The 27563-nt window shown below is 37.6% G+C and overlaps 2 protein-coding genes across 29 annotated transcripts in view; one reads left to right on the top strand and one right to left on the bottom strand.

Annotated features, from left to right (window-relative positions):
• Positions 1 to 10029, bottom strand: part of RNLS (renalase, FAD dependent amine oxidase) — a 417533-nt gene extending 407504 nt beyond the window's left edge. For 20 of the 25 annotated variants that reach the window (XR_014827657.1, XR_014827656.1, XR_014827654.1 and 17 more), the window contains exons 1-3: positions 9840 to 10029; positions 8939 to 9044; positions 8190 to 8332 (exon numbers count right to left, since the gene is read on the bottom strand). Coding sequence is in view for 8 of the 25 variants with exons in the window: in XM_005671259.4 (XP_005671316.2) it covers positions 8190 to 8332; positions 8939 to 9044; positions 9840 to 9957 (367 nt within the window). In the remaining 17 variants the exon portion in view is untranslated. Of the gene's footprint in view, positions 1 to 8189; positions 8333 to 8938; positions 9045 to 9755 lie in introns of all 25 variants that reach the window. The other 5 variants (XR_014827659.1, XR_014827658.1, XR_014827666.1 and 2 more) reach the window with 1 other exon arrangement.
• The window catches only part of LOC100157486 (lipase member K), a 74700-nt gene continuing 56894 nt past the window's right edge, over positions 9758 to 27563 (top strand). For all 4 annotated transcript variants that reach the window (XM_084996727.1, XM_084996723.1, XM_084996724.1 and 1 more), the window contains exons 1-3: positions 9758 to 10320; positions 11706 to 11904; positions 14656 to 14765. The gene's annotated coding sequence lies outside the window, so the exon portion shown is untranslated. The remainder of the gene's footprint in view (positions 10321 to 11705; positions 11905 to 14655; positions 14766 to 27563) is intronic.

Below are 27563 nucleotides of genomic sequence, written 5' to 3' on the forward strand. Positions count from 1 at the left end.
GGTTACAAACCTGACTGTTATCCATAAGGATGTGGGTTCAATCCCTAGCCTCGCTCAGTGGGTTAAGGACCCCACACTGCTGTAGCTGTAGTGTAGGCCAGCAGCTACAGCTCTGATCTGACCCCTAGCCTGGGAACTTACATCATGGGTTCAGTCCTAAAAAAGACAAAAAATACATACATAAGTGAATAAATATAACTAAAAAAACAGAATAAAAATATAATTCTTCTCTCTAATGATACCGAGAAAGAGCAATATTCCCTATTAAAGAAATCAATATTCTGTATTAAACCTGAAAAAAATCTCTGTAAGTGAAATCCAAGTCCTCATTAACTACCTCTATTAAAAAGAGTTAGCATTAAGAGAAATATAATATAGAATAACCTCTCATTGCATTTCCCTTCTTTGTATTTATCACAAAGATATTTTAATAATTATCTGGGTCATTATTTGATTGACATTTTCTTCCCTCTTAATCTGTAAACTCCATGAGCCAGGAATTATGCCTGGTTTTTTTTCCCCATGTATGGCATATAGCATATATAGTATTGTACTTGGCATATACTAAGTATTTAATCGATATTTGTTCAAGAGAATGAATTGGGAACAATAAACTGAAAGACAGGAAAATATAATTGGATCATTAAGTCTCCTCGGTATACTAGTACTTACCTCACATTCCAGTTTTCAGTGAACTTTGATTTTAAAACAAATCTACTTTAATTCTGCTTTAGGAATAGAAAAGAAATAAATGAAAACGGACTTTTAAGAAAGCACACTGAAAGATCCCATCCATCTCTACATGGGACACCTTGTGCTCCTAGCTACTCAATATCCAGCTTAAGTCCAACCTTGGCCATAGAGCTTCCATTCTGTAGCTACTCCAGCTCAATGTGATCCTTCTCCTCTGTGAGGTATCTCAACCATAACTGCCTTTACTACTCATTCTGATACCGATTCAAAGTATCTCTATGCTTTAGGTATGTCCCATCTATCCCAAAATACTCTAGGGCTCTGCCATGGCAGGCCTCCATGATACCTTAACAAAGTCAATTAACTTTATATGTTTTATTCAGTTGTTTTTCACATAATTTTCCCTTTCAAAACTGCATTAATTTTTTTTTTTTTTTTTTTTTTTTAGTGGTGAGTAGGTATGTATGTTTAAAAGAATTGAAGTCCACCAGCTAAAAATTCTTCAAATTCAATCAAACGTCTTGGACATATATCCAATGGTCCTGAGGTGTTCTGCAAGATGTGTATTAGTTCTCTAAGAGTGGACCTCAGACCAGCAGCACCAGCAGCACCTTGGAATTTGTCAGGAATGAAAATTCTCAGGTCTCAACCCAGACCTACTGAATCAGAATCAGGGGATCAGGTCCCATGGTCTGCATTTAACAAACCCCCAGGCTTCTAATGATCCACATTCAAGTGTGAGAACCACTGTGATGAATAAATAGACCCAAATCTAACACCACAATTAGCAAACTACTCAAAAAATATAGCACTTTCCAAGAGTTAGAAGCAGTGGTATAACTGCTCTTACTAACCCGGAAGTTATTCTTTCCAATGTGAGGCATAAAGTTTCCAGGAAAGTGGCATTTTCTTGTGAAAGTAATAACTTTCAAAAGGACCACATTAAAAAAATCTATGGACTCTGGAAACTCATTTTAAAACAGAGAACTACATAAAATCTCTCAAGAGTCACTTCTGAGCTTAGTAAATTTGACCATGTCCCTCTCTTGCATAACATCCTTCAGTGGCTTCCCACATCATTTAGGATAAAGTATAAAATCTTTAACATTGCTTACAAAGCCCTTATGATCTGCCCCTTGCCTTACTCTTCTTCACCTCTTACCACTTTCTCCTTCATTCACTACCCTCCAGTCATGATGACCTTTTTAATTTCATAAATGCACCATCTTCCTCTTAATTTATAGTAGTTCCAATCTGATATACCCACTGCATGCAATTTTCACCACTCCTCAGCCCTTGGCCTAGTTCACTCTTGCTCACCTTTCAGGTACCCATGAAAATATTAGTTCCTCAGGGATGCTTTCCCGGACCAATCTTCCCTCCCTCACTCCTCTGAAATTCACATCGGGTTAGGTCTTGTTATTATATCTCTCTCATAATGCTCTTACTCTTTCTTCTTAGAGATTATTATGTACCTTTTTTGGTGTGTATAATTAGTTTTTTTCTTTTCTCCATGCTGCACTCTACATTAACAAAGGCAAGGGCCATGTGTTTTATTTATCACTGTTTCCTCAGCACTTATTTTCATAAGAATAAAAAAACCTGTTGATAACTATAACAATTTCAGAATACGAAGTAGGTTTAAACATTTTACGAAGGCAAGTATGTTGCTGCTATACATTTATTCAGTTTATATCCCTGTCTTCCTCTATTTTCCTCCTATAATTTCCTACAAATAGGTTTTAGTTCAGAACCTCCGAGATGGACCTGAAGAGATGTGAGCAATGTCTAACTAAATGCCTGCTTAAACTAAACAGAAGAATGCTTAGCCAAGGCTTCCAGGCTCTCCTCTACCTTCTCTCTGAAGGACACTGTTATGAATGAGTGCCATGATCACCCACCTGGGAGAAACCCTGAGATAGAACTGCCCAGGATTACTTCCAATACATCAATTTTAGAAAGAAAATAAACACAAAAGTAAAAAGGAAGAGAATGGCAAAAGTAAATGTCACCAGAAAGAAGTCACCCTAGCTGAGAGCATATGCAAATTAAATCACCTTTTCTAATAAATCAGTCCTGTCAACATTGGTAAGTTACACTGCCCATGTTGACTTTCAATTGTTAATCAACATCCCTTTTGAAGTAGATGGTAAAATAAAAACAAATAAATCTTCCTGGTTGCATAAAGAGATAAAATGAGGAGTTCCCGTCATGGCGCAGCGGAAATGAATCCATCTAGGAACGATGAGGTTGCAGGTTCGATCCCTGGCCTCACTCAGTGGGTTAAGGATCCGGTGTTACTGTGAGCTGTGGCATGGGTCACAGACATGACTCAGGTCTGGCATTGCTATGGCTGCGGTATAGGCTGGCAGCTGTAGCTCTGATTAGACCCCTAGCCTGGGAACCTCCATATGCCACAAGTGCAGCAAAAAAAAAAAAAAAAAAAAAAGAGAGAGAGAGAGAAAGAAAAAAAGAAATAAAAGAAATAAAATGGCATTAGTCCTTATTTGCCCCTTCCCCCTGGGGCAGGGACTAACCAATGAAAGAGAGGAACTAGGGGAAGAGCACTGTGACTTTGTTCTCGTTTTTGAGCCATGTGTCCACTGACATGTAACACCAGGCAGGGAGGGAGCAATATCTCATACTACAGGGAAAAAGTTGAGAAAGAAATGGACAATACATCAGAGGCTATGAGCTCCTCTGACTGTCCTCCATGGGATCATTAATAGGAAAGACAATAGGGTCTGCTTAAAGAGCATTGCTGTTATGTACTAACTAAGCCACCATATGCCAAGTACTCAACCTCCATGAGTCTCATTTTTCTCATTAGTAAATGGGGATAATAATAACCACCTTGAACGGCTGTTGTGAGAATTAGAAATGATGTATGTTAAGTGCCTACCACAGTGCCTCATATAGTGTCAGATAAATGACATTTCAAATTTCTCCCATCTCCCGCAACAATGACAACCAAAAGTAAACAACAGAAAAATCACAGTTCACTCACTCAAGATCGTATTATTATTATTATTACTATTATTATTTATTGTCTTTTTAGGGCCACACCCATGGCATTTGGAGGTTCCCAGGCCACAGGTCGAACTGGAGCTGTAGCCTCTGGCCTACACCACAGCCACAGTAATGTCAGATCTAGGACCCACACCACAATTCATGGCAACACCCGATCCTTAACCCACTGAGTGAGGCCAGGGATCAAACCTGCATCTTCACGGATGCTAGTCAAATTCATTTCTGCAGAGCCACAACAGGGACTCCAAGAAGACTGTATTAGTTTAGAAGGCAGGCAGTCAGTAAAATTGATGTCAATAAATACAGTTTTCTGTGTAATAAACTTTATGTAAACACAAGAGATAATAAACGAGAACAGAACATAATCAAGGGGCATGTGTCTATTTCCTTTTGCCCTTTACTACTTATTCTGGGAACCTGGAGTAGTTAAATGTTGGTTTTAGAGATTTGAATCTGTTCTAAAGCATACCTGATTAGACATATCCCATATAGATAATTTCCCTGGAAGTCTGATCCCAAACTAAATGACTACTTGTTGGCTCAGCACATTATGGGGCTGTAAGCTCAACTGATTCCAAAATACAGATTATTTTTGGAATGACTTAGCAATTTGGATCCTTATGCACTGAGCATATGCAAAGGTCAGCTTCAAGCAAGTAGAATATTTTTAAACTAACATTTATCAAAAGATTTTATGTGCATGGCCTATTCAAATTAACAATGAGTATATTATATCCATAAAGGATATAATATTCACAACATTTTGTACTAGATATTGCTATTGCTATTGCTCTCATTTTTTCCAATGAAAGAACCAAGGTATAGATTTTTAAACTTTCCTAATACTACATAGCCAGGAACGGGTGGAATATATGAATCTGAATCCAGGTTATTCTGATTTCAGAGACTCTCTCAAGTTATATTATGGAACAATTAAAAGAGGATAGAAAGCTTCAAAGCAGTTTAAAGACTGTTGAAAGGGACATAATTATAAAACTTAAAATGGTATAGAGGGAGTCTACAAATCCTCTAATAACATATCTGAGTAGAGGGAGTAAAGGACTCTTGGAGCATTACAAAGATAATATTAAAATAAACTAAGAAAAAGCTTATATACACTAAAATTATGGAGACCTTGAACTGAATTATATAAAAATTCATTTTAAAAAATTCATTCATAAAGTGGAGTTCCTGCCATGGTTCAGTGGTTAACTAACCCGACTAGCATCCATGAGGACACGGGTTCGATCCCTGGCCTTGCTCAGTGGGTTAAGGATCCGGCATTGCCGTGAGCTGTGGTGTGGGTCGCAGATGCTGCTCAGGTCCCACGTTGCTGTGGCTGTGGCATAGGCTGGCAGCTGTAGTTCCAACTGGACTCGAGCCTGGGAATCTCCATATGCCACAGGTGCATCCCTAAAAAGACAAAAAAAAAAAAAAAAAATAGAAAGTTTGTCACAAAATGGACTTATTTTTGATTTATGTATTATAGAGACATTTTCCCCTGCTATTTTTCTGCATCTTTACAAATTTTCTAGTAGAGCATGTAATTTTTAAAAGTTACTTTTGAAATAAATATTTTACATAGTGATAAGAAAATCTAAAGAATTCACTCTCTCAAGAGACTGCACAAATTGAAAATATAAATAGGTTTCTACAAAGAATTAGTTAAATTAGAACTGAAAATACAGCTAAATCTATATCACCATACTTTCTTACTATGCAGAAGGTACTATTAGATTCTGCATGAACTACAAATAATTAAATATGACCTCCTCCCCAAGAGTTTCCAAAGAAAAAACTGGAAAATAAAACAAATGCTCCACCAAAAACCTAACACAAAGAAAGGATGTAGGTGTAATGCATTCAAGGACTGTTTCTCTGCCAGAACATCAACTATAAGAGGGCAGGAACTTGGTTCTTGTATCATGAATGCCTAAAACTGTATATAGTAAATGCTCAGTAAATGTTTACTGAATGAATGGATGCATGCATGCGTGGGTGGCTAGATATATAATACAGTTATTAAGTACTTGGAGATTCTGTCTTTTGTCTTTTGAGGGCCACACCCATGGCATATGGAGGTTCCCAGGCTAGGGGTTGAATCAGAGCTGTAGCTGCCAGCCTACACCGGTCACCGCAACTTGGAATCCAAGCCATGTCTGCAATCTACACCACAGCTCACGGCAATGCCGGATCCTTAACCCACTGAGCAAGGCCAGGGATCGAACTCCTGTCCTCATGAATACTAGTTGGGTTTCTTAACCACTGAGCCATGACAGGAACTCCAGTACTTGGAGATTTTATATCTGCACATCTAATTTGTGTCAGGTAAAAATCATGATGGAAATGAGATTTTTTTTTTTTTTTAAGTTGTATGGTGGCAATTGATTAAGCTGATGATGACATTCTACCAAATATCCAAATGGTGTCCCCATCTATGATGGTTAATTTTATGTGTCAACTTGACTGAGTCATGGGTTTCCCATATATTTGGTCAAATATTTTTCTGGGTACGTCTGTGAGGGTGTTTTTGGAAGAGATTAACATTTGAACCCACAGACTAAGTAAAGCAGGTTGCCCTCCCTAATAGTATCATCCAATCAGTGTAAGGCCTGAATAAAACAGAGGCCTACTCTCCTGAGCAGGCATAAAGAATTCTTCCTGCCTGTTAGCCTTCAAACTGAGACATTGTTTTATTCCTCTGCCTTTAGACCTGAACTGAAACATCAGCTCTCCTGGGTCTCCAGCTTATCAACTCACCCTGCACATCCTGAGACTTGCCAACCTCCAAAATCACATAAGCTAATTCTTCACAATAAATATCCTCTTGATTCTGTATCTCTGGAAAACCCTGATGAATACACCATCATGGACTAAATCCTAGATGGAGAAACAGTATTACCCGAAATAGTATATACTGTGTTCTCATGTTGTATATTCAATCTCACCAATCTCTCCCATGGCAGCATCAGGGATTCTCAGGGTTCCCAATAAGTGATATTTGATGAAGGAGACCAAAATAGTAACTATTCTAGAAATAGCTTATGAAACAAAACAAGTTCTCAACTTATACTTTTCCTCAGTGATCCCGAATTGGGCACCTTATTATGATTCATCAAGAAGCCTACTTCTATTTTCAAAAGCAAATCATTTATCATCCAAGATTACTTATCATCTTTTTCAAAAACTCCATTTTAAAACTCATAATATATGTAGAGAACAAATGAAAATTCCCATAGAAAATGGGGCAAAAGTTATGAATAAAAACATTCACAGAAAAAAAATGCACAGACTTGGTTAGCAAAATAAAAACACATAAACACACTCATAAATAAGTAAATACAAATAAAAAAATAAGGAGATACCATTTTTAACCTATTACATGGGCAAAAATTTTAAATTTCCACAATATCAAAATGTGTAGAAAGAGATGTTCTTCTTCATTATTAATGAGATATTTTTGAAGAGAAACAGACAGCACAACCTAGTTAAAAAAAATTGCACATACTATTTGACACACCTACCCTACCATACGTACTGTTAGGAATTGATCTGACCAATATGCTTTCAAAAGTATGCCAGGATGGGAGTTCCCATCGTGGCGCAGTGGTTAACGAATCTGACTAGGAACCATGAGGTTGTGGGTTCGATCTCTGCCCTTGCTCAGTGGGTTAATGATCCGGCGTTGCCGTGAGCTGTGGTGTAGGTCACAGATGCGGCTCGGACCTCGCGTTGCTGTGGCTCTGGCGTAGGCCGGCGGCTACAGCTCCGATTCGACCCCTAGCCTGGGAACCTCCATATGCCGCGGGAGTGGCCCAAAAAATGGCAAAAAGACAAAAAAAAAAAAAAGAAAAAGTATGTCAGGGTTAGATATTACAGTAATATTGGTATTAGAATAAACCAAAACAACTCCTTACCCCCACAAACAACCTACATACTTACCAGAAAGTTAACAGTTAAATACATAATGGTACACATAGCACACAATACTGAATAGGCACTGAAATGAATGAAGCACACTGAATGTGCTGATATGAAAATAGATCCAAGATAGGATTCAGTCTATGATTATATAAGATCAATTCAGTCAGGATTCTCCAGAGAAAAAACCAATAAGATATACACAGATATAGATAGAGAGCTAGAGATTAATTATATGAGCATAGATGAAACAAAGTGTAGAATGGTTTATGTAAAATAATCTTATATATATTTTGAAAAAGAATATATACAAACATATATGAATAGATAAACAGAGATAGCCATGAAGGAAAACAGATGCATAAACACTTTTCTGGAAGCATATATTAGAAACTCAGTGATTACTTTAGGGGAAAAAAAATCTGACTATTCAGTGTGAGTAGAATATCTCCTTTATCTTTTTTTATAGTATTAATATTTAATTATGAGCATAACTTTTAAAAATGCCAACTTTAAAAGAAAGCAGAGAAAAATCCTATTCTCACCTGATTCTTTCAAGTAATGGTTAATAATTGAAGAAACTCCTTGAGGTGCCACAAAGTTACAGTCTCCTTCTTTGTTCACCATTCCCTCAATAGGAGAGGTCAGAGGCTTCAAAACGCCATGAGCCAACAGTTCATCATAAAAACTGAAATAAATCAATATATATAATATAATTATATGCTATACTTAGCTCTAAAAAACTATACTTTCTCTTCCAACAATTCTTAGAGATTATAATCCTAAGTAATAACTAGAACTCTTTCTATAAACAACTCAACATATGTTCTGTGTTAATAAAACAGATAATTCAGATGAAGGACAGAAGTGTTTTGAGAATACACAGATCTTTTGTTGGTCTTAGTCAAAGGTCTATTTTCTCATATATTTCAAAATTAAAGTCAGTGAAAATAAACAGAATGGTGTTCAGAACATCAGTTTTAAATCTGGTTAGGACTGACTGCCATCACATCTCTTTGTCCTCTCCCTCAACATCAACATAGTAACTCCTATTTATTAGGCCCTTACTCTGTTTCCTATAATATCTCATCTGATCTTCTCAACAACTGTATAAGGTTTTACAGTTTTCCCACTTTACTCAGGCTAACCTTTTACTGCTAATATGATCAGCAATGGTATTATCATTTCACTACATTACAGGAGGCAAAGTTTAGCCCTGATAAAAATGGATGATTTGTATCTTTTTACATAATACAACCAGTATGACTGATTCCACCCCTTTCAACTAACTCACCTTTGATGTTTTTTGGCAAAATGAGGAGTGCAGGTGATGTACTGGGCACCCAAGTCGACTGTGCTCTGAGGATTATGGGCACTGCTGGCTGTAGTCATTCTTCCCCCTTGAATTAATCCCCAGGAAAACGTCTTAGTGCGTTAGAATGAACCTTTTGCAATTAAAGCTGTTCACTCCAGGTTACCACAAGAGGATTATTTTACAGCTGTAGTAGAAGGCATTTGTTTTTTTAAGTTGAAGGCTTTGTCACCTAACATTGTCAGTAAATAGCTAAGAGACAATTCTATCCCTGTGAGGTTTCTGTTGTTGTAGTTGTCGCTGTTTTTAAAGAACACGTGAAAAATGCAGCAATGCTCAGCCCCTGCATCTATTTACTGATGTGAATAAAAGGAATGAATGAACAGAGGAAACAAAGCAAAATAATGAATGCAATGTCAGAACGAATCAACAAACGCTTTCACTCCTGCGGTCACGTTTCAGGAGAGTGACAGGATTCTGTCAACTGGATCTCCCGCAAAAGTCTTAGTCTACGGGCACGTGCGGACCCTCTTAACCTGCAGAAAGCTGCCAAGGCCAAGATAAAAGTGCATTTATTAGCGACAGCGGCAGGCGCTGGCTAGGCAAACTCTAGTCAGGAATTTTCCCAGCCCTTGCAGGCCGCCGCTAAGGCGCCGGGTATTCCCACCCCGCCCCCAGCCCGCGGAGGTCGCCGCCCCGCCCCCACCCGCGCCCCCTCTCCGGCCTTCCTGGGAGCCGGAAGTCTCCAATCACGTGACCAGGAGCGCGCCCAGCTGCTGGATTTTCTTCACAGACTTACTCAGAGGGAGGCCCAGCGCCCCCTGGGAAGCCTCGGTGTCCGCCGGCTTCCTTTTCCCCTAGTTTGGGCCTGGAGACGACCCACCTGAGTCCCCCGCCTTGTCCCACACAGAGAGGTGTAAAGGACAGGACGCCTCCTTCCTCAGCAGTGCAGCGCACAGGCTTCCCGTCAGCCCCGCACCCACGATCAGCACCCGGGCCATAGCTCGCGGGGTCCGCAGCGAGGCCCGCCGGCCTGCACTCTGGAACCGGCGAAGCCCAGCGGGCTAGAGCTCTCTGCACCCGGCACTCTTGGCCCGACCCGGCCCCTGAACAGTTTCCCGGCCTGCCTGCAGGGGGCGGAGAGGAGGCGATCGGGGCTGAAAGGATGAACAGCTCTGAAGACCAACAAACCTTGGTCTTCCCTTTGCTTTGAGGGCCAGGGGCTGGTTTCTAAGACAGGGTGTGAATTCCTGCCCAACCCTCGCCCCCACTTCGCCCCTGAAAACCTAAATCGTGTAGGTTAGAGTGGGAGACCTCGCCTCTCCACAGGGCTGGTGTTGACTACAGCAAGGGACCCATCCAAGGTAACTGCTAGGTTTACTTACTGTCTCTGCCTTGTGGAACCTTCATTAGCTTAATATTCTGAGTCTGAAAGGTGGGGAGGAGAGGAACAGACCAGCGTGCCAGAGCCTGCTTTCTTCAAGGGCCTTAAGGGCCACTATTCACGAAATAGCAAAAAGATTTTTGAAGAGATTTTGCTTAAAGTAACCTTTAGGCTGTGTGTAAGCGATATAAATTTTTTGAACCTCAACTTCTCCACCCCAAAGCGGGACAAAAAAAAAAAAAATGTCTGCATTCCAAATTGTTGAAAATTAAAGATATTCAGTTCATCAGAAAATTTTAGATCACTAGTCTCAAGTAAACACTAAGTTTTATGTAAAATCACATTCCAAATGTAAGAGACACAAGGGTGAGCGAGATAAGGATTCATGCCATTACTGCTAGTTTGGTTTTTTTTTCTTAACATTGTCGTGGAAATTCTCAATGAAACAACAAAAAGCAAGGATAAGACTAAACTACTAAAAAATTAAAAATTCAGTTACTCTGAATTGCAGATAAATTATTACCTGGAAAACTAGAGAAACTAAACAGTTATCAGACCTATAAGAAAGGTGACAGTGATAGCCAATTATAACAAAAACATTAAAAAAAATGAAATTTTACTTTATGTACACAGTAGGGAGAAATTACCAGGCATCAAACTGGTGATAGATTAATATTACAAGTATCTAATCAAAGATAATAGAACTAGAAGATATAGATCAATGAGACATTTGTAAACAGAAAAAAACAAAACCTAACTGAGCATAAAAATTGAACTGAACAGAAAAACACTGACTACATAATCATTTACAAATTTCAAAAGATGCAAGATGAAATACAAATAGTGAACAAAATTCTGGAGCATATATGAAAGGTTAAAGTTTAACACTCATATAAGATCTTAGATAAACTTTTTATTGAAATATGGTTAGTTTACAATATTAGTTTCAGGTGTACAACATAGTGATCCAATATTTCTATAGATTACATTCCATTTAAATAGTTATTATTAAAAAATAATGACTATATTTCCCTGTGCTATATATCTTTGTTGCTTATTTATTTTGTACATAGTAGTTTGTATATCTTAATCTCTTAACCCTATCTTGTCCCACATCTTTTAACCCTCTGCCCCCTGGTAACCACTAGATTGTTCCCTATATTTGTGAGCCTGTTTCTGTTTTATTATAACAGAATACTATTAGTTTTATTTTTTAGATTCCATCTGTAATGTAATACATTGTTAGCATATTTCTTTGGGATACAAGCCAATCAGTCCTAACTATATTATGGTGATTTGAAAACCTGTATTGTACTTTCCAATAGATTTCTCTGTTCTAAAACAGTTTCAATGTTTTCTTTTCAGTCCAAAAGCCAATTGTGTATTTACAGCATGGTCTGCTTGTAACTGCCAGTATCTGGATTTCCAATCTTTCCAACAGTAGCCTGGGCTTCATTCTGGCAGATGCTGGTTATGATGTGTGGATGGGAAACAGCAGGGGAAATAAGTGGTCCAAGAAACATATGTACCTAGAAACAGATTCCAAAGAATTCTGGGCCTTCAGGTAAGGAAAATTTCTGTATTGTTTTATTTTGACCTAAAAGGGTATTAGATGTGTTTATTAAATTATTAAAAGTTAAATAATTTGTAGAACTGGAATGAAGTTATTCCTTTAAGATACATAACTATTGATTAATATTTTCAAAGGTTTGTGTGTAAAAATTGCTCTAGATATTTTGATTTGGTTATTAATGCACTTAAGATTCAACATGAAAATATGTCCTTAAGACATTATTTCATGTTCTTCCTCCAACTTCCCAAATGCCTGTCACATTGCCATCCACTCCTTTTTGCATTTTTTTTAAGAAAAAAAAAAATGGGGGAGGGAGAAGACAAGTGTAAAATTGTACATGTTTACTTTGTGCTTTAGAAAAGTAGAAAAAAATAATAGCATCTGCCCTCATCAATTGGCCAAAAAAAATTGACTTTCTACTTTTCACTTCTGTACCTCTAGCAAATGTTTTTGTCTGCTACTCATTTTTAAATTGTATATTGTTCATACATATTTTATAGGAATTCCATATAATGTAGTTTTTTACAACTTGGGCTCTAGAAGAAAAGTACTCTGAAATTTAGTCTTTCACTTATTGGCTATGATCACAGGCACGTTTTCTGTTTCCTCAGCTCTACAATGTGCATAGTTACACATTTATCTCAAAGGTATTTTATGGGCATGGAATGAAATGCTTAGAAGGAGGTAACATGAAATTAGCTAACACATGGAGACAATAGCATGGGTGTTAGTTCTCATGACCCAGGTGTTCCTTTAGAGGGTTTTTTTTTTTTTTTTTTTTCTTTTCAGAATGGCTTTTATTTTATTTGTCTTTTTGCCTTTTCTAGGGCTGCTCCTGCGGCATATGGAGGTTCCCACGTTAGGGGTCTAATCAGAGCTGTAGCTGCCGGCCTACGCCAGAGCTACAGCAACTGGGGATCCGAGCTGCGTCTGCAGCCTACACCACAGCTCACAGCAACGCTGGATCCTTAACCCACTGAGCAAGACCGGGGATTGAGCCTGTAACCTCATGGTTCCAAGTCAGATTCGTTAACACTGAGCCATGACAGGAACTCCATTTTTTTTCTTTTTTTTTTTTTTTCCTTTAGAGGGTTTTTAAAAGACATAATTTAAAACATGAAAATAACTTTCTTATTACTAATAGAGAATTAACACAAGTTTTATCTACTTTTGTTTCATGAAGTTTTGATAAAATGATAAAGTATGATCTTCCAGCCACTATTGACTTCATTGTGAAGAAAACAAGACAAAAGCAAATTTATTATGTGGGCCATTCCCAGGGAACACTTATTGGTATGCTAAGAAAAATTAAAATCTATGACGTAATTTTTTTTAAAAAAATAACAAACATTTCTTTTTAAAAAGAATTAATTTTAGAAATCATACATATTTACTATAATTATTTAAAACATACTGACAACTCAAAAAGAAAAAAAGTTAAAAGCCAGTGATAATTGTCTTATTATGGTATATAGGTGTAGAGTTATTTTAAAATAAATAATATAAATACTACGATAGGAGTTCCTGTTGCGGCTCAGCAGGTTAAGAATCTAACTGGTATCCATGAGGATGCAGGTTCAATCCCTGGTCTCGCTCAGTTAAAGATCTGGCATTGCCGCAAGCTGTGAAATAGGGTGTGGATGCAGCTTGGGACTGGCATTGCTGTGGCATCGTATATTAACATGATCTTTCTAATGATACCACACATTCTAAACAAGATGTCTTAAAGGAGATTTAAAATTCAGATGCCATGGAGAAATTAACAAAGTTTTTTATCACTGGCTCTCTTGTGCCTTATTCCTTGAAATTACTAATGGAAGTAGAGAACAGAAGAGAATTTGGTAGATGAGGCTGAGCCACAAAAGTTCTCTGAGAGTTCCAGGAACTTAGAGGAAGCTTGAGTGTAATGAGGAAGAGGGAGAGGGACCAGAGAGGAGACCAGAGATGCTGACAAGGGCCACATCAGGCAAGGCTGCTTAGATCATGGTAAGAGCCTGGGAGCTCATGCTCAGAATAAGGAGAAGCCTCTGGAAAGTCTTCAACAGGGGAGTGGCATAGCCCATTTTCATTTTCAAAAGATTATTCTGGCTGATTTGTAAAGAATAAAATAGAGAAATTATTCAGATTACATGACAGTGGAACGATGCATGCAAATGATGATTAAAACTGACATTCAGTTTCTGGGATAGAAATAGTTCCCAGCTACAGATATTGTCTTATTTAGATTAAAGCACAGCTGTCGGAGTTCCCGTCGTGGCGCAGTGGTTAACGAATCCGACTAGGAACCATGAGGTTGCAGGTTCAGTCCCTGCCCTTGCTCAGTGGGTTAACGGATCCGGCATTGCCGTGAGCTGTGGTGTAGGTTGCAGACTCGGCTCGGATCCCGTGTTGCTGTGGCTCTGGTGTAGGCCGGTCGCTACAGCTCCGATTGGACCCCTAGCCTGGGAATCTCCATATGCTGCGGGAGCGGCCCAAGAAATAGCAAAAAGACAAAAAAAAAAAAAAAAAAAGCACAGCTGTAATTTTGTGCTTCAGAAATGATGTCAGTTGTTTTTAAGAAGCCACCCCAAAGAGGCCCTGATACTCATTAATGGTCTATAAGCGGCAGTGCTTAGAGAATCTAATTTTCTGGCTCTCAAAGGAAGTCTTAACTCTGAATATATTTAACTTTTAACTTTTAGAAATTGTAGCAAAGTAGGTATTCAGTTTGTTGGTTTTTTTTTTTTTTTTTTCCTCTTGCAGCTTTGATTAAATGGCTAAATGTGACCTTCCATTCTCAGTCAACTTACTTTTAAATAAAACTGGACAGGAGAAGTTACACTATGCTGGCCATTCCCAGGGCACCACCAATGGTAGGTAAAAGCAGTTCTCAAGTAGTCTAGTTCATATAAACCCCTTTCTTGTGGTTATCCAGACATGTTCGTCATCATGCTAACTGCTTTCCATTCATTATATAATGCAATGTCTACAACAATCCGATGATATAGAATAATCATTTTCATACCGTATATACAGGGAAATGAAAGAGTAGGTAAATAATTTGTGCAAGGTTGTAGTTTGTGCTGTCATTAGAAACAGGACAGCCAGAAACCAGGTTAGGCGATCTGACTCCTAAGCCCATGTTTTGAAATGTAGCATCACATGCCTTCTGGGCTGAATTTACTCCATTCATTCAACCATGTTTGTAGAGAATACAGCAAAAAATTAAATATTTAAAATTAAATATTTAAAATATCTGCCTTCCTACTGTTACTGGCTGAACAGAGATTCTTCAGTTCTGGTCCCAGAAAGAAAGAATTCAGTGGAAGAGACGTAGAACATGTTCAAGCAGCAGGAGTTTTATTAAGCAAAACGAAAGTAAGCCCCCATAGGGAATAGAGCAGGCTTTCTGGAAACCAGAAGCAGCCGGCAATGCCAGTAGGGCTGGTTTTACAGAGTAGTAGAAAGTCCCACCTGTGTCCTGCATCGTTTGTCTGACAAGGTGATTGACACATTTAGGTTACATAACTTTTCTCCTCATGTGCAGGCACTTGCCCCTAAGTACCCAAGTGAAACCCATGAGTGAGCAAAAACTGCAATGCTAATTTATTATAAATATGGTATAATGAACCCCAGATTACTCTGGGTCACCTCCTAAGTCTTGGTACACCTATGCCAACCAATGCTGGCAGTTTGGAAACCCAGTGGTGTTTTTGACCTTTTGCTTGGCCTTGACAAGACTGGGAACCTAGCATCGCTTAAACCACAACAGGGAAGATCTCTGGGTGTGTTCTGGCCAGTGTCAGGGTGGGGAAGGAGAAGATGATTCCTACCTCCAGGTTAAGGTGGGACTCACTCTTGTCTGCCTAGCTTCCTAACACTACTACTTAAACTCCAACAGGAGGAGGCAGAGAAAATAACAAAAATTGAGAAGTAAAATACATATTACCTTAGATAACGGTAATGCTATGGAGAGAAAAATAAATCAGGGAGTTGTATTTGGGAGCATCAGAGGAGTACACAGCAGTTCCACACAGGGAACACCATCAAACACTTTCTATGTAAACATGAAGGAGCTCAGTGAGCCACGCCTATACCTGGAAGGCTAAAGTTACAGGAAGAGGGAACAGACAATGCAAAAGGTCTGAGGCAAAAGCATACCTAACATATTCAAGGAGTGGCAATGGGGTTGTTCATTGTGTGCATGAGCCATATTGAGAGAGACAGAGATGAGATCAAAGGAGGGTTTGAGGAGGGCTGACTGTTCAGGCCTTTTTGACTTCTGTAGATATTTCAGTTTTTATTCTGCGTTAAAAGAGAAACCACAGAAGTGTTTTGAATAGAGGACATGAACTGACCTTATGATCCCTGACAGTGGCAGGAGTTATATGATTTCTCCAGTTGCTAAAGGGGAGCAAGGGCCAGAGCAGGGAAAACAAAAGACTGTTACAGTAATAATGTGAGAGATATTAGAGACCTAGATGGGGGTTGGTAGGGGTAGCTGTGGTGGGGGCAATGATATAATGCTTAGGTTTTAGATGTATTTTTTTAGATATACTTTGAAGGGGAACCATGCTTATATATTGGTTATGCTATATAAGAGAATGAGGACTCAAGGATGGCACTGCAATTAGTGGCCAGAGCACCTGGATTGATGGAGACGAGAGAGACTGTGGGAAGAGCTGCTCCCTATGTGGCAGGGAGAGCAGGACCTCAGTTCTGGACTTATGTGTTAGATGCTATTGGAGATTCAAGTGGAGGGTCAAGCAGTCAATTATAGATTCAAATTCAGAGTTTAGGAGAGAGAACTCTACTGAAAATACAAAATATGTGTCATCTGTGCATGAGACTGGAGGCAGAAATCAAAGGAGTGAATTCACACAGAAAACAGGAGAGGTTCAAAGACTAAGCCTTGGGCCACACTTCATTTAGATGATGATGAGGAATCAGATGAATAAACTGGGAAACAATGGTGTAGTGGGACTGTGGTATAAGGAAAGCCAAGAATATCTGGTGCTCTGAAAGCAAGAGGAAGAAGTGTTATAAGAAAAGGAATGTGGATATCTTAGGCTATTGATAAGTCATGTGAAATGAAGTCTGAGAACTTTCTATTGGATTTGGCAGCATGAATGTTCTAGGGGAACCTTTATAACAGCAACTTTGATGGGGTGGCTGGGACAAAAGTATAATCATGTGACTTTAAGAGAACATCAGAGAATCTGTAAGGGGAAGGAATAGGGTGGAAGCAGAAGGAGGAAGAGTGGAATCATAGGGGAGACATAATGATGTGTTTTAGTTCTGGTCCCATTAACACCTTCCTTTTCTCCGTAATTATAAGAAGTGGATGAAACTGGTGGTGGGAATTTGTGAAAATTATCTTCCTACTGTGTGTTTGTCTTCAAGCACCAGTCTCACCTGTAAAATTTTAGAAAAAGGTGAGTGAGGAAGCATTTCTCAATGTCTTTTGTCATTGTGTAATAGGTCATCTTCCTAACAGATGAGGATTGGTACTCAGGATTTTTTTTAAAATCATTTTTAGAGGAAAAGACAAAAATCAAAACTAGACAGTTGGAGAAACTGGGTAGTGCTGCAGTTCCAAAAGGGCCTCAGACAATTCTATTTGAGATGGTTTTTCAAAGTCTTCACCAGTGAGACTAGGTAGCTGGTCCTTTTCCCACTTATTGACCAGGACATCCCAGGAAGGGAACTTAACCTTCAGTTTTCCTGAGAAAATGCAAAATCAGTGAGGAATAACAACCTTCTGTACAGTTGGAGCTGCATACATGCCTGAGACTTAATGAGTGATGCTGAGTGTGGCACGGCATTAAAAAAAAAAAAAAATGTGATCAATAATTCACTCAGTTTCTTTATTAAAAAGCAGAAAATGTTCCAGATTACTAAAATTTGCTCCTTTAATTTCCAAAAATTTAAAATTTGCTCCTTTAATTTCCAAAAATTTTAAATTTTAATTTTAAATTTATATGAAAATTTAACTACTGTCCTGACACCAAATACCTCCAACCTACCACCCGTTTAAGTTACTTGGATTTTGAGCAATTCTATTCTTTTGTCATCAATGGATAATCTGTTGTTGTGTCACCATACTCATAAATTTCAAAAAGCTTTTTCTGCCTTTAAATTTACATCTTCCAGGCTTCTGTGTGCTGAAAATTTAGATGAGTATTCTTCTTTGAATTGTGTCTAAAACATGATTAAATTTATTCTGAGATGTTACCTGTCCTGATGCTCCTGATGCTCCATGGCCACTCAGGCTCCTTGCTGGTGGTTCTTGCTTAATCTGAGGAATTTGTTGGTTAGACAAATGTGCAAAGTTAGGCAAACAGATAAAGAGCCTCTTAATAAATACAGTGGTCTTGGAAAGACTATTCTTTCTCCAATAAAATCTGGCCATATAGCTGAGGTGGTTGTCTAAATTAGGTTGTGTCTCAGGCCATTCTTAAGTCACAGATGTGCCATTGTAAACTGGGTAGGAATTGTTCTATTATATTAAACTGTATAGAATTTAACTTAACTCTTTGATTACATCCCAAAGTATACTACTGTTAATGAAACCAATTAATTACAGACAGGGGCTGATTATGTTACTATGCATCGATGTTTATTTCAACTACTCATTTGTTAGAAATTTATATGTGCCGAATATCCTGATAAACACTTTACATCATTTAGTTCCTAACAAACCTAATAAAATATGGATTATGATCCACATTTTTGAGATGAGGAAACTAAGGCTCTTAGAGTTTAGGTGACTTTTCCAAGGTCACTAAGCTATTAAATCACAGAGCCAGGTTCCAAACTTCATTTGGCCAGATATGAGACTTGTACCTTAACCTTTACACTTATATATTCTATACGGGAGTTCCTGTCGTGGCTCAGTAGTTAACGAACCCGACTAACATCCATGAGAATGCTGGTTTGATCCCTGGTCTCACTCAGTGAGTTAAGGATCCAGCGTTGCCTTGAGCTGTGGTGTAGGTCACAGAGGTGGCTGGGATAGTGGGTTGCTGTGGCTGTGGTGTAGGCCAGTGGCTACAGCTCCAGTTAGACCCCAGCCTGGGAACCTCCATATTCCGCAGGTGCGGCCCGAAAGAGACAAAAAGACAAATACATACATATATTCTATATGTATTAAATGTTACTTATCTCACTGTTATGAGATGTATTTGAATTCATCAACATCTTTTTTAGTATAAATACCATTTTCGCCACCATAGGATTATCTAGAGTTGACCTATTTTCTAAAGTTGGATAAAATAGTTTATTGTAACATTTTATAACATTTTCAGAGTTCCCATTGTGGCTCAGTGGTAATGAACTCGACTAGTATCCATGAAGGATGTGGGTTCCAACCCTGGCCTCACTCAGTAGGTTAAGGATCCCACGTTGCTGTGGCTGTGGTAGCTGTGGGCTGGCAGCTACAGCTCTGAATCGACCCCTCTGATTAGAACTTCCATATGCCATAGGTGAGGCCCTAAAAAAAAAAAAAAAATTATAATAACTGTTTTACATTTTCAAAAAGCTCTTTATTGTCTCATTCCAATGGCCTTGAGCCTGAATATGTTTTCTTATGAGCAGGGTCATCTGCAGGGAAATGTGGACCAAGTGATTGGCAGGAGACACTACTAAGTGATATCCCTGCTTATTGAAATTATAACATCCTTCTCATAGTTGGTGAAGGACCCACCACTTTCATTTTCTGCTTCATAATGAATAGTCTTACTGCGTGAGGAGTAAAAAGTGGTTCATATTAACGTTGATGCTATTTAAGAGTTCATTCTTCTCCAGTCCTCATAATTGCAGACCTGCATTCAAGTCTAGGGAGATGAGGATGAGCCAGCCTGATGCTCTAATATCCCACCCCCACCCCCCACCCCAGACATTAAGAGATCAACCAGTTGTCTTTAATTCTATATATCAAAGTCAAAAGGCTGTTATTTTTCTTTGTTTTTGCAGTACATTTATCTTTTATTTTCTATTTCTATAAATATGAAAAAAGTTGTTACCCAGTTTCCCTCATGTTTGAAAAAATAGTCACTCATATATCAAATATATAATAATTTTAATACATTTAACACTTCAGGCAGAAATCCAATACTGTGGAACTAAATTTGGGGATAAGAATATGGCATTAGAGGAATAATTCTTGTCTAATTAAGCTTGATTTAGTATTTCTTTATTGGCCTATCATATCTTATTTACTTTGTAAAAGATATTAAAAGGAAAAATATTTTCTCCACAGTTCCTTTTTTGTTATTTGCCCTCTTGTTATTGGTATTTGTTTTTCTTTTCTTTTTGGTGTAGTTTCTTCCCCATTCACCCTAATACTCCTTTCTCTTTGCTGCCTCTGGGCTTGCAGCACAGAGCTATGAGCCCCTATCCTATTTGAGGAAGCTGTCACAGCTGCCTGGTCCTTCTTTGACACAAAGGTGCTTACTCCTCAAATCTGAAATTTGCCATCTGGGACATATATTTGTGTAATGATTTCCTTTCTTCTACTTGTTAATAGTCCCCTTTCTCTTCCTGCTTCATTAATTATTTTATTATATAGGTGGGAAATTCAGAAAACAAAACCATTTTAGATCTAGATCCTGAATAACTTAGCTACTAATAGTTGTTTAACCTTGTGAGTCACTGTTCTTTCATAATAGATAAGTTTATTAGAATTTTGTGAAGGATGCTGAAGTAGGGTAAGAGGAATTTTATTTTATTCAAAGTAATTTTTGTTACTTTTTTTATTATAAGTACTTCTAGCTAATAAAGTCATTGTGGAAAATATACCACAAAGTAAATTAGGAGAAGAAGGAAATTTTTTATTCCTAGTACCCAGATATAACCATTATATTTGGAATACACTTTCCAGTCTTTTTGAAGATCGTTCTTTTAGATTTATTAATTAGAGAAATTTTGAGAAGAAAATTGTAATCATATATGTTAAGTTGCTTAAAAATTGGTTTTGCATCTATAGCTCCAAGAAAATTTTGCAGAACTCTGTAAATGTTTATAATTTTTTAGACCAAAATGTTTTATCATAATTCTAAATAGTTGAAAAGGGTGTACAGTAAGACATCTTGTAAAAATTGCTGGTTTAAAATAAAATTGTTGCATAATATTTACTAATGTATTCAATAGAATAATGATTTGATACCTAATATCATTGATTGAAAATCTTTTATTTAGTGGATTTAATGTTTATGTATTTTGTTTTACTCCTTGAATTCATATTCCATTCCATCCAGTTTTTTCTACAGGTGTTTCATATATTTCTGTAATTATATATCCTAGTGTAATATATTTATATGCTCAAAAAGTCTTTTATTGATCAATTGATCCTTTGAAACTAAGAAGTTGATATACATTAAAATTTAAACTGTTTCTACTTCTTGTGATCATAAGGTTGCGTTTTATATTTTAATGAATTGTCGTATCGTTATTAGAATATAAATGTTCAAAGTATTATAAATCAGGTTAAATTCAATGAATAATAAGCATTAAGATAAAATTTTTTTAGGAGTTCCCGTCGTGGCGCAGTGGTTGGCGAATCCGACTAGGAACCATGGGGTTGCGGGTTCGGTCCCTGCCCTTGCTCAGTGGGTTAACGATCCGGCGTTGCCGTGGGCTGTGGTGTGGGTTGCAGACGCGGCTCGGATCCTGCGTTGCTGTGGCTCTGGCATAGGCTGGCGGCCACAGCTCCGATTGGACCCCTAGCCTGGGAACCTCCATGTGCCGCAGGAGCGGCCCAAAGAAATAGCAAAAAGACAAAAAAAAAAAAAAAAAAAAAGATAAAATTTTTTTAGCAATGAATCTCTTGATATTGTAAACAGACCATTTCCTTTTCATTCATATATCCAGTGATAATTATTATTTATTGAAGTATGCAACAGAACACAATATCAATTCTTTTTCATTTATTCCAAGGATATAAGTATCAGGAAATCATGTTTGCATAATGCCATTTAATTATTTGAACTTTCTGAAGCTTTGTGTCACAAATCAGAGTGATGCATCTACAAAAAAATTTTAATGACTTACTGCCCAACAACTCAACTAGATCCTTTTTCAATTTTGTGGAAGCAAACATTTAGAAAATACCTGACTAGGGAGTTCCCATTGTGGCTTAGCAGTAACAAACCTGATTAGTATCTATGAGAATGTGGGTTTGATCCCTGGCCTCGCTCAGTGGGTTAAGGATCTGGCATTGCCATGAGCTGTAGGTCATCTGTAGGTGGCAAATAAGGCTCGGATTCTGTGTTGCTCTGGCTTTGGCATAGGCCAGCAGCTACAGCTCCAATTTGACCCCTAGCCTGGGAACTTCTATATGCTTCAGGTGCAGCCCTAAAAGGAAGAAAAAAAAAAAAAGAAAGAAAATATCTGCTTTGCATAGGTTAATTTCTTTCGAAAAATTATTGATACTTTGTTAAAGTCTCCCTTTCCCTACACCAATATCAATATCATTACCAGTTCCTTTGTTAAGGACCCCAGATTTTTTACAGCCTATGAAAATCCACCAGTTAAAATTCAGGAGAGGAGAGAGCTGTGCCTTCACTTTGTTTTTTTGTTTGTTTGTTTGTTTGTTTTTCACTGTGGGAAAATTTTTAATGAGATAAGTCTACCTTGAGGGACATTCTATATATATATATATATACACATATATATATATATATATAATGATTTTTATTTCTTTTCATTATAGCTGGTTTACAGTGTTCTGTCAGTTTTCTACTGTACAGCATGGTGACCCAGTTACACATACATGTATACATTCTTTTTTCTCACATTATCATAAGTGACTAGATATAGTTGCCAGTGCTACACAGCAGGATCTCATTACTTATCCATTCCAAAGGCAATAGTTTTTATCTATTAACCCCAAGTTCCCCATCCATCCCACATGCTCCTCCTCCCCCTTGGTAACCACAAGTCTGTTCTCCAAGTCCATAATTTTCTTTTCTGTGGAAAGGTTCATTGTGCCGTATATTAGATTCCAGATATAAGTGATATCATATGGTATTTGTCTTCCTCTTTCTGACTTACTTCACTTAGTATGAGAATCTCTAGTTCCATCCATGTTGCTGCAAATGGCATTATTTTGTTCTTTTTATGGCTGAGTAGTATTCCATTGTGTATATATACCACGTCTTCCTAATGCAATCCTCTGTGGATGGACATTTGGGTTGTTTCCATATCTTGGCTATTGTGAATAGAGCTGCAGTGAACATGCGGGTGCATGTGTCTTTTTTAAGGAAAGTTTTGTCTGGAAATATGCCCAAGAGTGAGATTGCTGGGTCATATGGTAGTTCTATGTATAGTTCTCTGAGGTACTTCCATACCGTTTTCCATAGTGGTTGTACCAGCTTACATTCCCACCAACGGTGCAGGAGGGTTCCCTTTGGTCCACATGTCTTCCAGCATTTGTTATTTGTAGACTTCCTAAGGCCATTCTGACTGGTGTGAGGTGGTATCCTATGGTAGTTTTGATTTGCATTTCTCTAATAATCAGTGATGTTGAGCATTGTTTCATGTGCCCTGTTGGCCATCGGTATATCTTCTTTGGAGAAGTGTCTATTCAGGTCTTTTGTCCATTTTTTCATTGGGTGGTTGGGTTTTTTTGCTTTTGAGTTGTATAAGTTGTTTGTATATTCTAGAGATTAAGCCCTTGTCAGTTGCATCATTTGAAATTATTTTCTCCCATTCTGTAAATTGTCTTTTTGTTTTCTTTTTGGTTTCCTTTGCTGTGCAGAAGCTTGTCAGTTTGATTAGGTCCCATTGGTTTATTTTTGCTTTTATTTCTGTTGCTTTGGGAGACTGACCTGAGAAAATATTCATACGGTCGATCTCAGAGAATGTTTTGCCTATGTTCTCTTGTAGGAGTTTGATGGTGTCTTGTCTTACAGTTAAGTTATGCCTTCCCTTCGTAAAGTAGAACTTGAAAAAGAGAACTCCCTTGAAGTTAGAAATTTTCAGGCCATGTCAGTTTTAGGAAAGAGTATATACAGATGTGAAAGATCTAGAAAATGGCAAGATTTCTGTTGGGAGACATGTTTCTACAATCTTTTCTTAGCCTCTCTGTTTCTATTTTCTATGCTAAAAACTCCATTTTGTCCTGCTTTACCTTTACCCTATATTCCTGCTTGGAAAACAGTCGCAGTGCTGGCAAATGACTTAAACTTAAGAACAAAGACCTGAAGGCGTAAGTTATTCCATATGGTCAGTTGAATGAGGACATGATGCGTTGGTCCAGACATGTTGGACCTGTGCAGATAGGCACGCAGTTTGCATAGCATGATATGTCCTCTTAAGAATAAGAGAAAGATGAGCCTCATGGCCCCAAGGGGTTTATGAGGGGTGGTTACCAGGATATGCATCACCAAGAAGAACTGCAGAAGAGCCTTCTGCAGAAGCACAATGGTGATTCTCTAGATGCTATGCATAGATAGCTGACACCAAGCTTCCTCAATGCTAATGATTGTTAAATGCCTAAAGGTCAGAATAAAAACTTAACCATCTACCACCTATGTGACTTTTAAAATAGTAAAAGAACTTTTTAAAATAATAAAAAGAACTATATCCTACATCTACAATCCTCTCTTCACTTGATATAATCCTAAAGAGCACAATTTAATTAAGATAAATGTTTCTGTGTCTTGTTTTATGTTAACTTTTTAAGTTCCACAGCACCTGTTCTTCAGCCCCCACCTGCTGAGCTGGTCTAAGCAGATTTCGTTCTTTTTTGTGGCCAAATACTATTCCACTGTGTGTATGCACACCATATTTTTAATCCGTTCATCTGTCAGTAGACACTTAGGTTGCTTCCATGTCTAGTTATTGTAAATATTGCTGCAATGAATATGGGAGTGCATATATCTTTTTGAGTTAGTGTTTTCATTTTTATTGGATAAATATCCAGGAGTGGAATTGCTGCATCATATAGTAGTTCTATTTTTAATTTTTAGGAACCTCCATATTATTTTCCATAGTGGTTCTACCAGTTTACATTCCCACCCATAGTACATTAGGATTTCCTTTATTCCACATTGTAGCCAATGTGTTATTGTCTTTTTGAAAAATAGCCCTTCTGCCAGGTGTGAGGTGATATCTCAGGGTGGTTTTGATTTGTATTTCCCTGTTGATTAATGATATTGAGCACCTTTTCAAGTACCTTTTGGCTATCTGTATGTGTTATTTAGAAAATTATCTGTTCAGATCCTCTGCCCATTTTTTAAATCAGACTTTTGCTTCCTTGTTCTTGAGTTGTATGAGTTCTTTATATATTTTAGATATTAACCCCTTATCACATGTACCCTTTAACACCGCAGGTGTGAGTTGTGTGGTTCCACTTACACACAGATATTTTTCAATAAATAGGTACAGTAGTACACAATCTGAGTTTGGTTGAATTATGGACGCAGAACTGTGGATACAGAGGGCTGATTATGGGACTTGAGCATCATCAATTTGATTATTCTCCTCAGGTCCTAATACAAATCCACTGCAAATTCCTAGGAATGACTGTAGGATTTGCAAATGTTTTCTGCCATTAAATAGGTAGACTTTTCATTTTGTCGATGGTTTCTGTTGCTGCATAGAAGATTTTTAGTTTGACTTCATGCCAATTGCTTATTTTTGCTTTTATTACTTATACTTTGGGGTCAAATCTAAAGAATCACCAAAACCAACGTCAAGCAGCTTCCCACCTGTTTTCATCTAGGAGTTTTATGGTTTCAGGTTTGACCTTCAAGTCATTAATCTACTTTGAATTAATTTTTGTGTACTGTGTAAGATAGTCCTCTCATTCCATTTTTTTGGGCATGTGGCTCTTTAAATTTTCCAACACCATTATTTGAAGAGACTCATTTCCCCATTGTGTATGTTTTTGGCTCCATTTTCATAAGTTAGATGACCATATACATGTAAGTTTATTTCCGGCCTCTGTCTGTTCTCTTCCATTGATCTGTTTGTCTGTTTCTGTGCCAGCACCATACTGTTTTGATGAATATAGCTTTGTGAAATAGTTTGAATTCAGAAAGTACGATTCCTCTTTCTTCTTTTTTCTCAAGATCATTTTGGCTATTTGTGGTCTTTTATAATTCCATATAAATTTTAGGATTGTTTGTTTAATTTCTGTGAAAAATGTCATTGGAGGTTTGATAGAGGGAGTGCTTTGATTAGTATAAAAATGTAGCAGTATTAATTCTTCCAACCTGTGAGCACAAATTTTTTTTCCATTTATCAATATCTTCTTCAATTTCTTTCATCACTGTCATACTTTTAAGTGTACAGGTCTTTCACTTTCTGGGTTAAATTAATTTCTAGGTTTTTATTCTTTTTGATGCAATTGTAAGTGGGAGTGTTTTCTTAATTTCTCTTTGTCTTAGTCTTGATTAATGTATAAATATGCAGCAGATTTTTGTGTATTGATTTTTTTTTTTTGTCCTGTGAATATGCTAAATTCATCTACTAGTTATAAAAGGTTTTTGTGGTCTTTAGGATATTCTGTATGTATCATGCCATCTTCAAATACTATTTCTTCCTCTCTGATTTGATTATCTTTGTATTTCTTCACAGAATGATTTTGAGATTCATCTATGTTGTTGAATGTAATAGTAGTTTGCTTATTTTTATTACTGTATAATTTCATTGTACAGATACTACATTTTGTTCACAACACTCTCTTGATTACTTGATTAGTTTAGAGTAACATGATTAAGTCTTGACATTGGGGAAAACTACTACAACTTATTCTTCTTTCTTACATTTTTAAATATTCAAAAAATATTCTTTAAATGCAGTAAGTCTTTTTTGTAATAGCTCCAACTTTCTAAAGTACAATTAAAATGTAAATACAAAAAAAAGAAGCTTGGCCCCACTGTTCCTAAAAACCTCATATCATTTCATCAATAATTAAATAATACTTGAGTTCCTGTAATGGCTCAGCAGTTAACGAACCTGACTAGTACCCATGATGATGCCTGTTGGATCCCTGGCCTCACTCAGTGGGTTAAGGATCTGGCATTGCCATGAGCTCTGGTGTAGGTTGCAGACGTGGCTCAGATCCTACATTGCTGTGACTGTGGCATAGGCTGGCAGCTACAGCTCCGATTTGACCTCTAGCCAGGGAATCTCCATATGCCATGGGTGTGGCCCTAAAAAACAAAAAGACAAAAAAATTAAATGATAAAATCCTTTCTCACTCACAGTGTGAAACTCATCAGAGACTTCTTATGAACTTTAAAGAAAAAAATTAATGTGTTACTTTGACCTACAACCATACAGAGTTCAATTCAAAACCATCACCTTTTGAGAGTAGAGGAAGACTAGGAGGGATGGAAGAGGGAAGACAGGAAGGAGTGAGAGTGTGAGAGGAAAAGAAGATGAATGTTTGTAGGATACTAGGACTGGTGAACTGGTCAACTTAATCTGGTCAGTATACAGAAGAGACAGTAAATCATAGACTGCTTTGTTTTATTATTTCAATTAAAAATCAGTCCAGGTATTGATTTTCTATCCTGTTTTTGACAGGGAGTGTATCAGTTTCCTAGGACTATGGAACCAAAGTGCCACAAAACGGGTGGCCTAAAATAACAGAAAATGATTGTTTCACAGTTCTGGAAGCTACAAATCTGAAACCAGGGTGTTTGAAGGACCATGCTCCC

The sequence above is a fragment of the Sus scrofa genome, chromosome 14 (genome assembly GCF_054392235.1).
Source record: "Sus scrofa isolate SSC_HxYL_T2T_F1_AM1 chromosome 14, Sscrofa_HxYL_maternal_Yorkshire_Landrace_v2.0, whole genome shotgun sequence".
NCBI classification, from domain to species: domain Eukaryota; kingdom Metazoa; phylum Chordata; class Mammalia; order Artiodactyla; family Suidae; genus Sus; species Sus scrofa.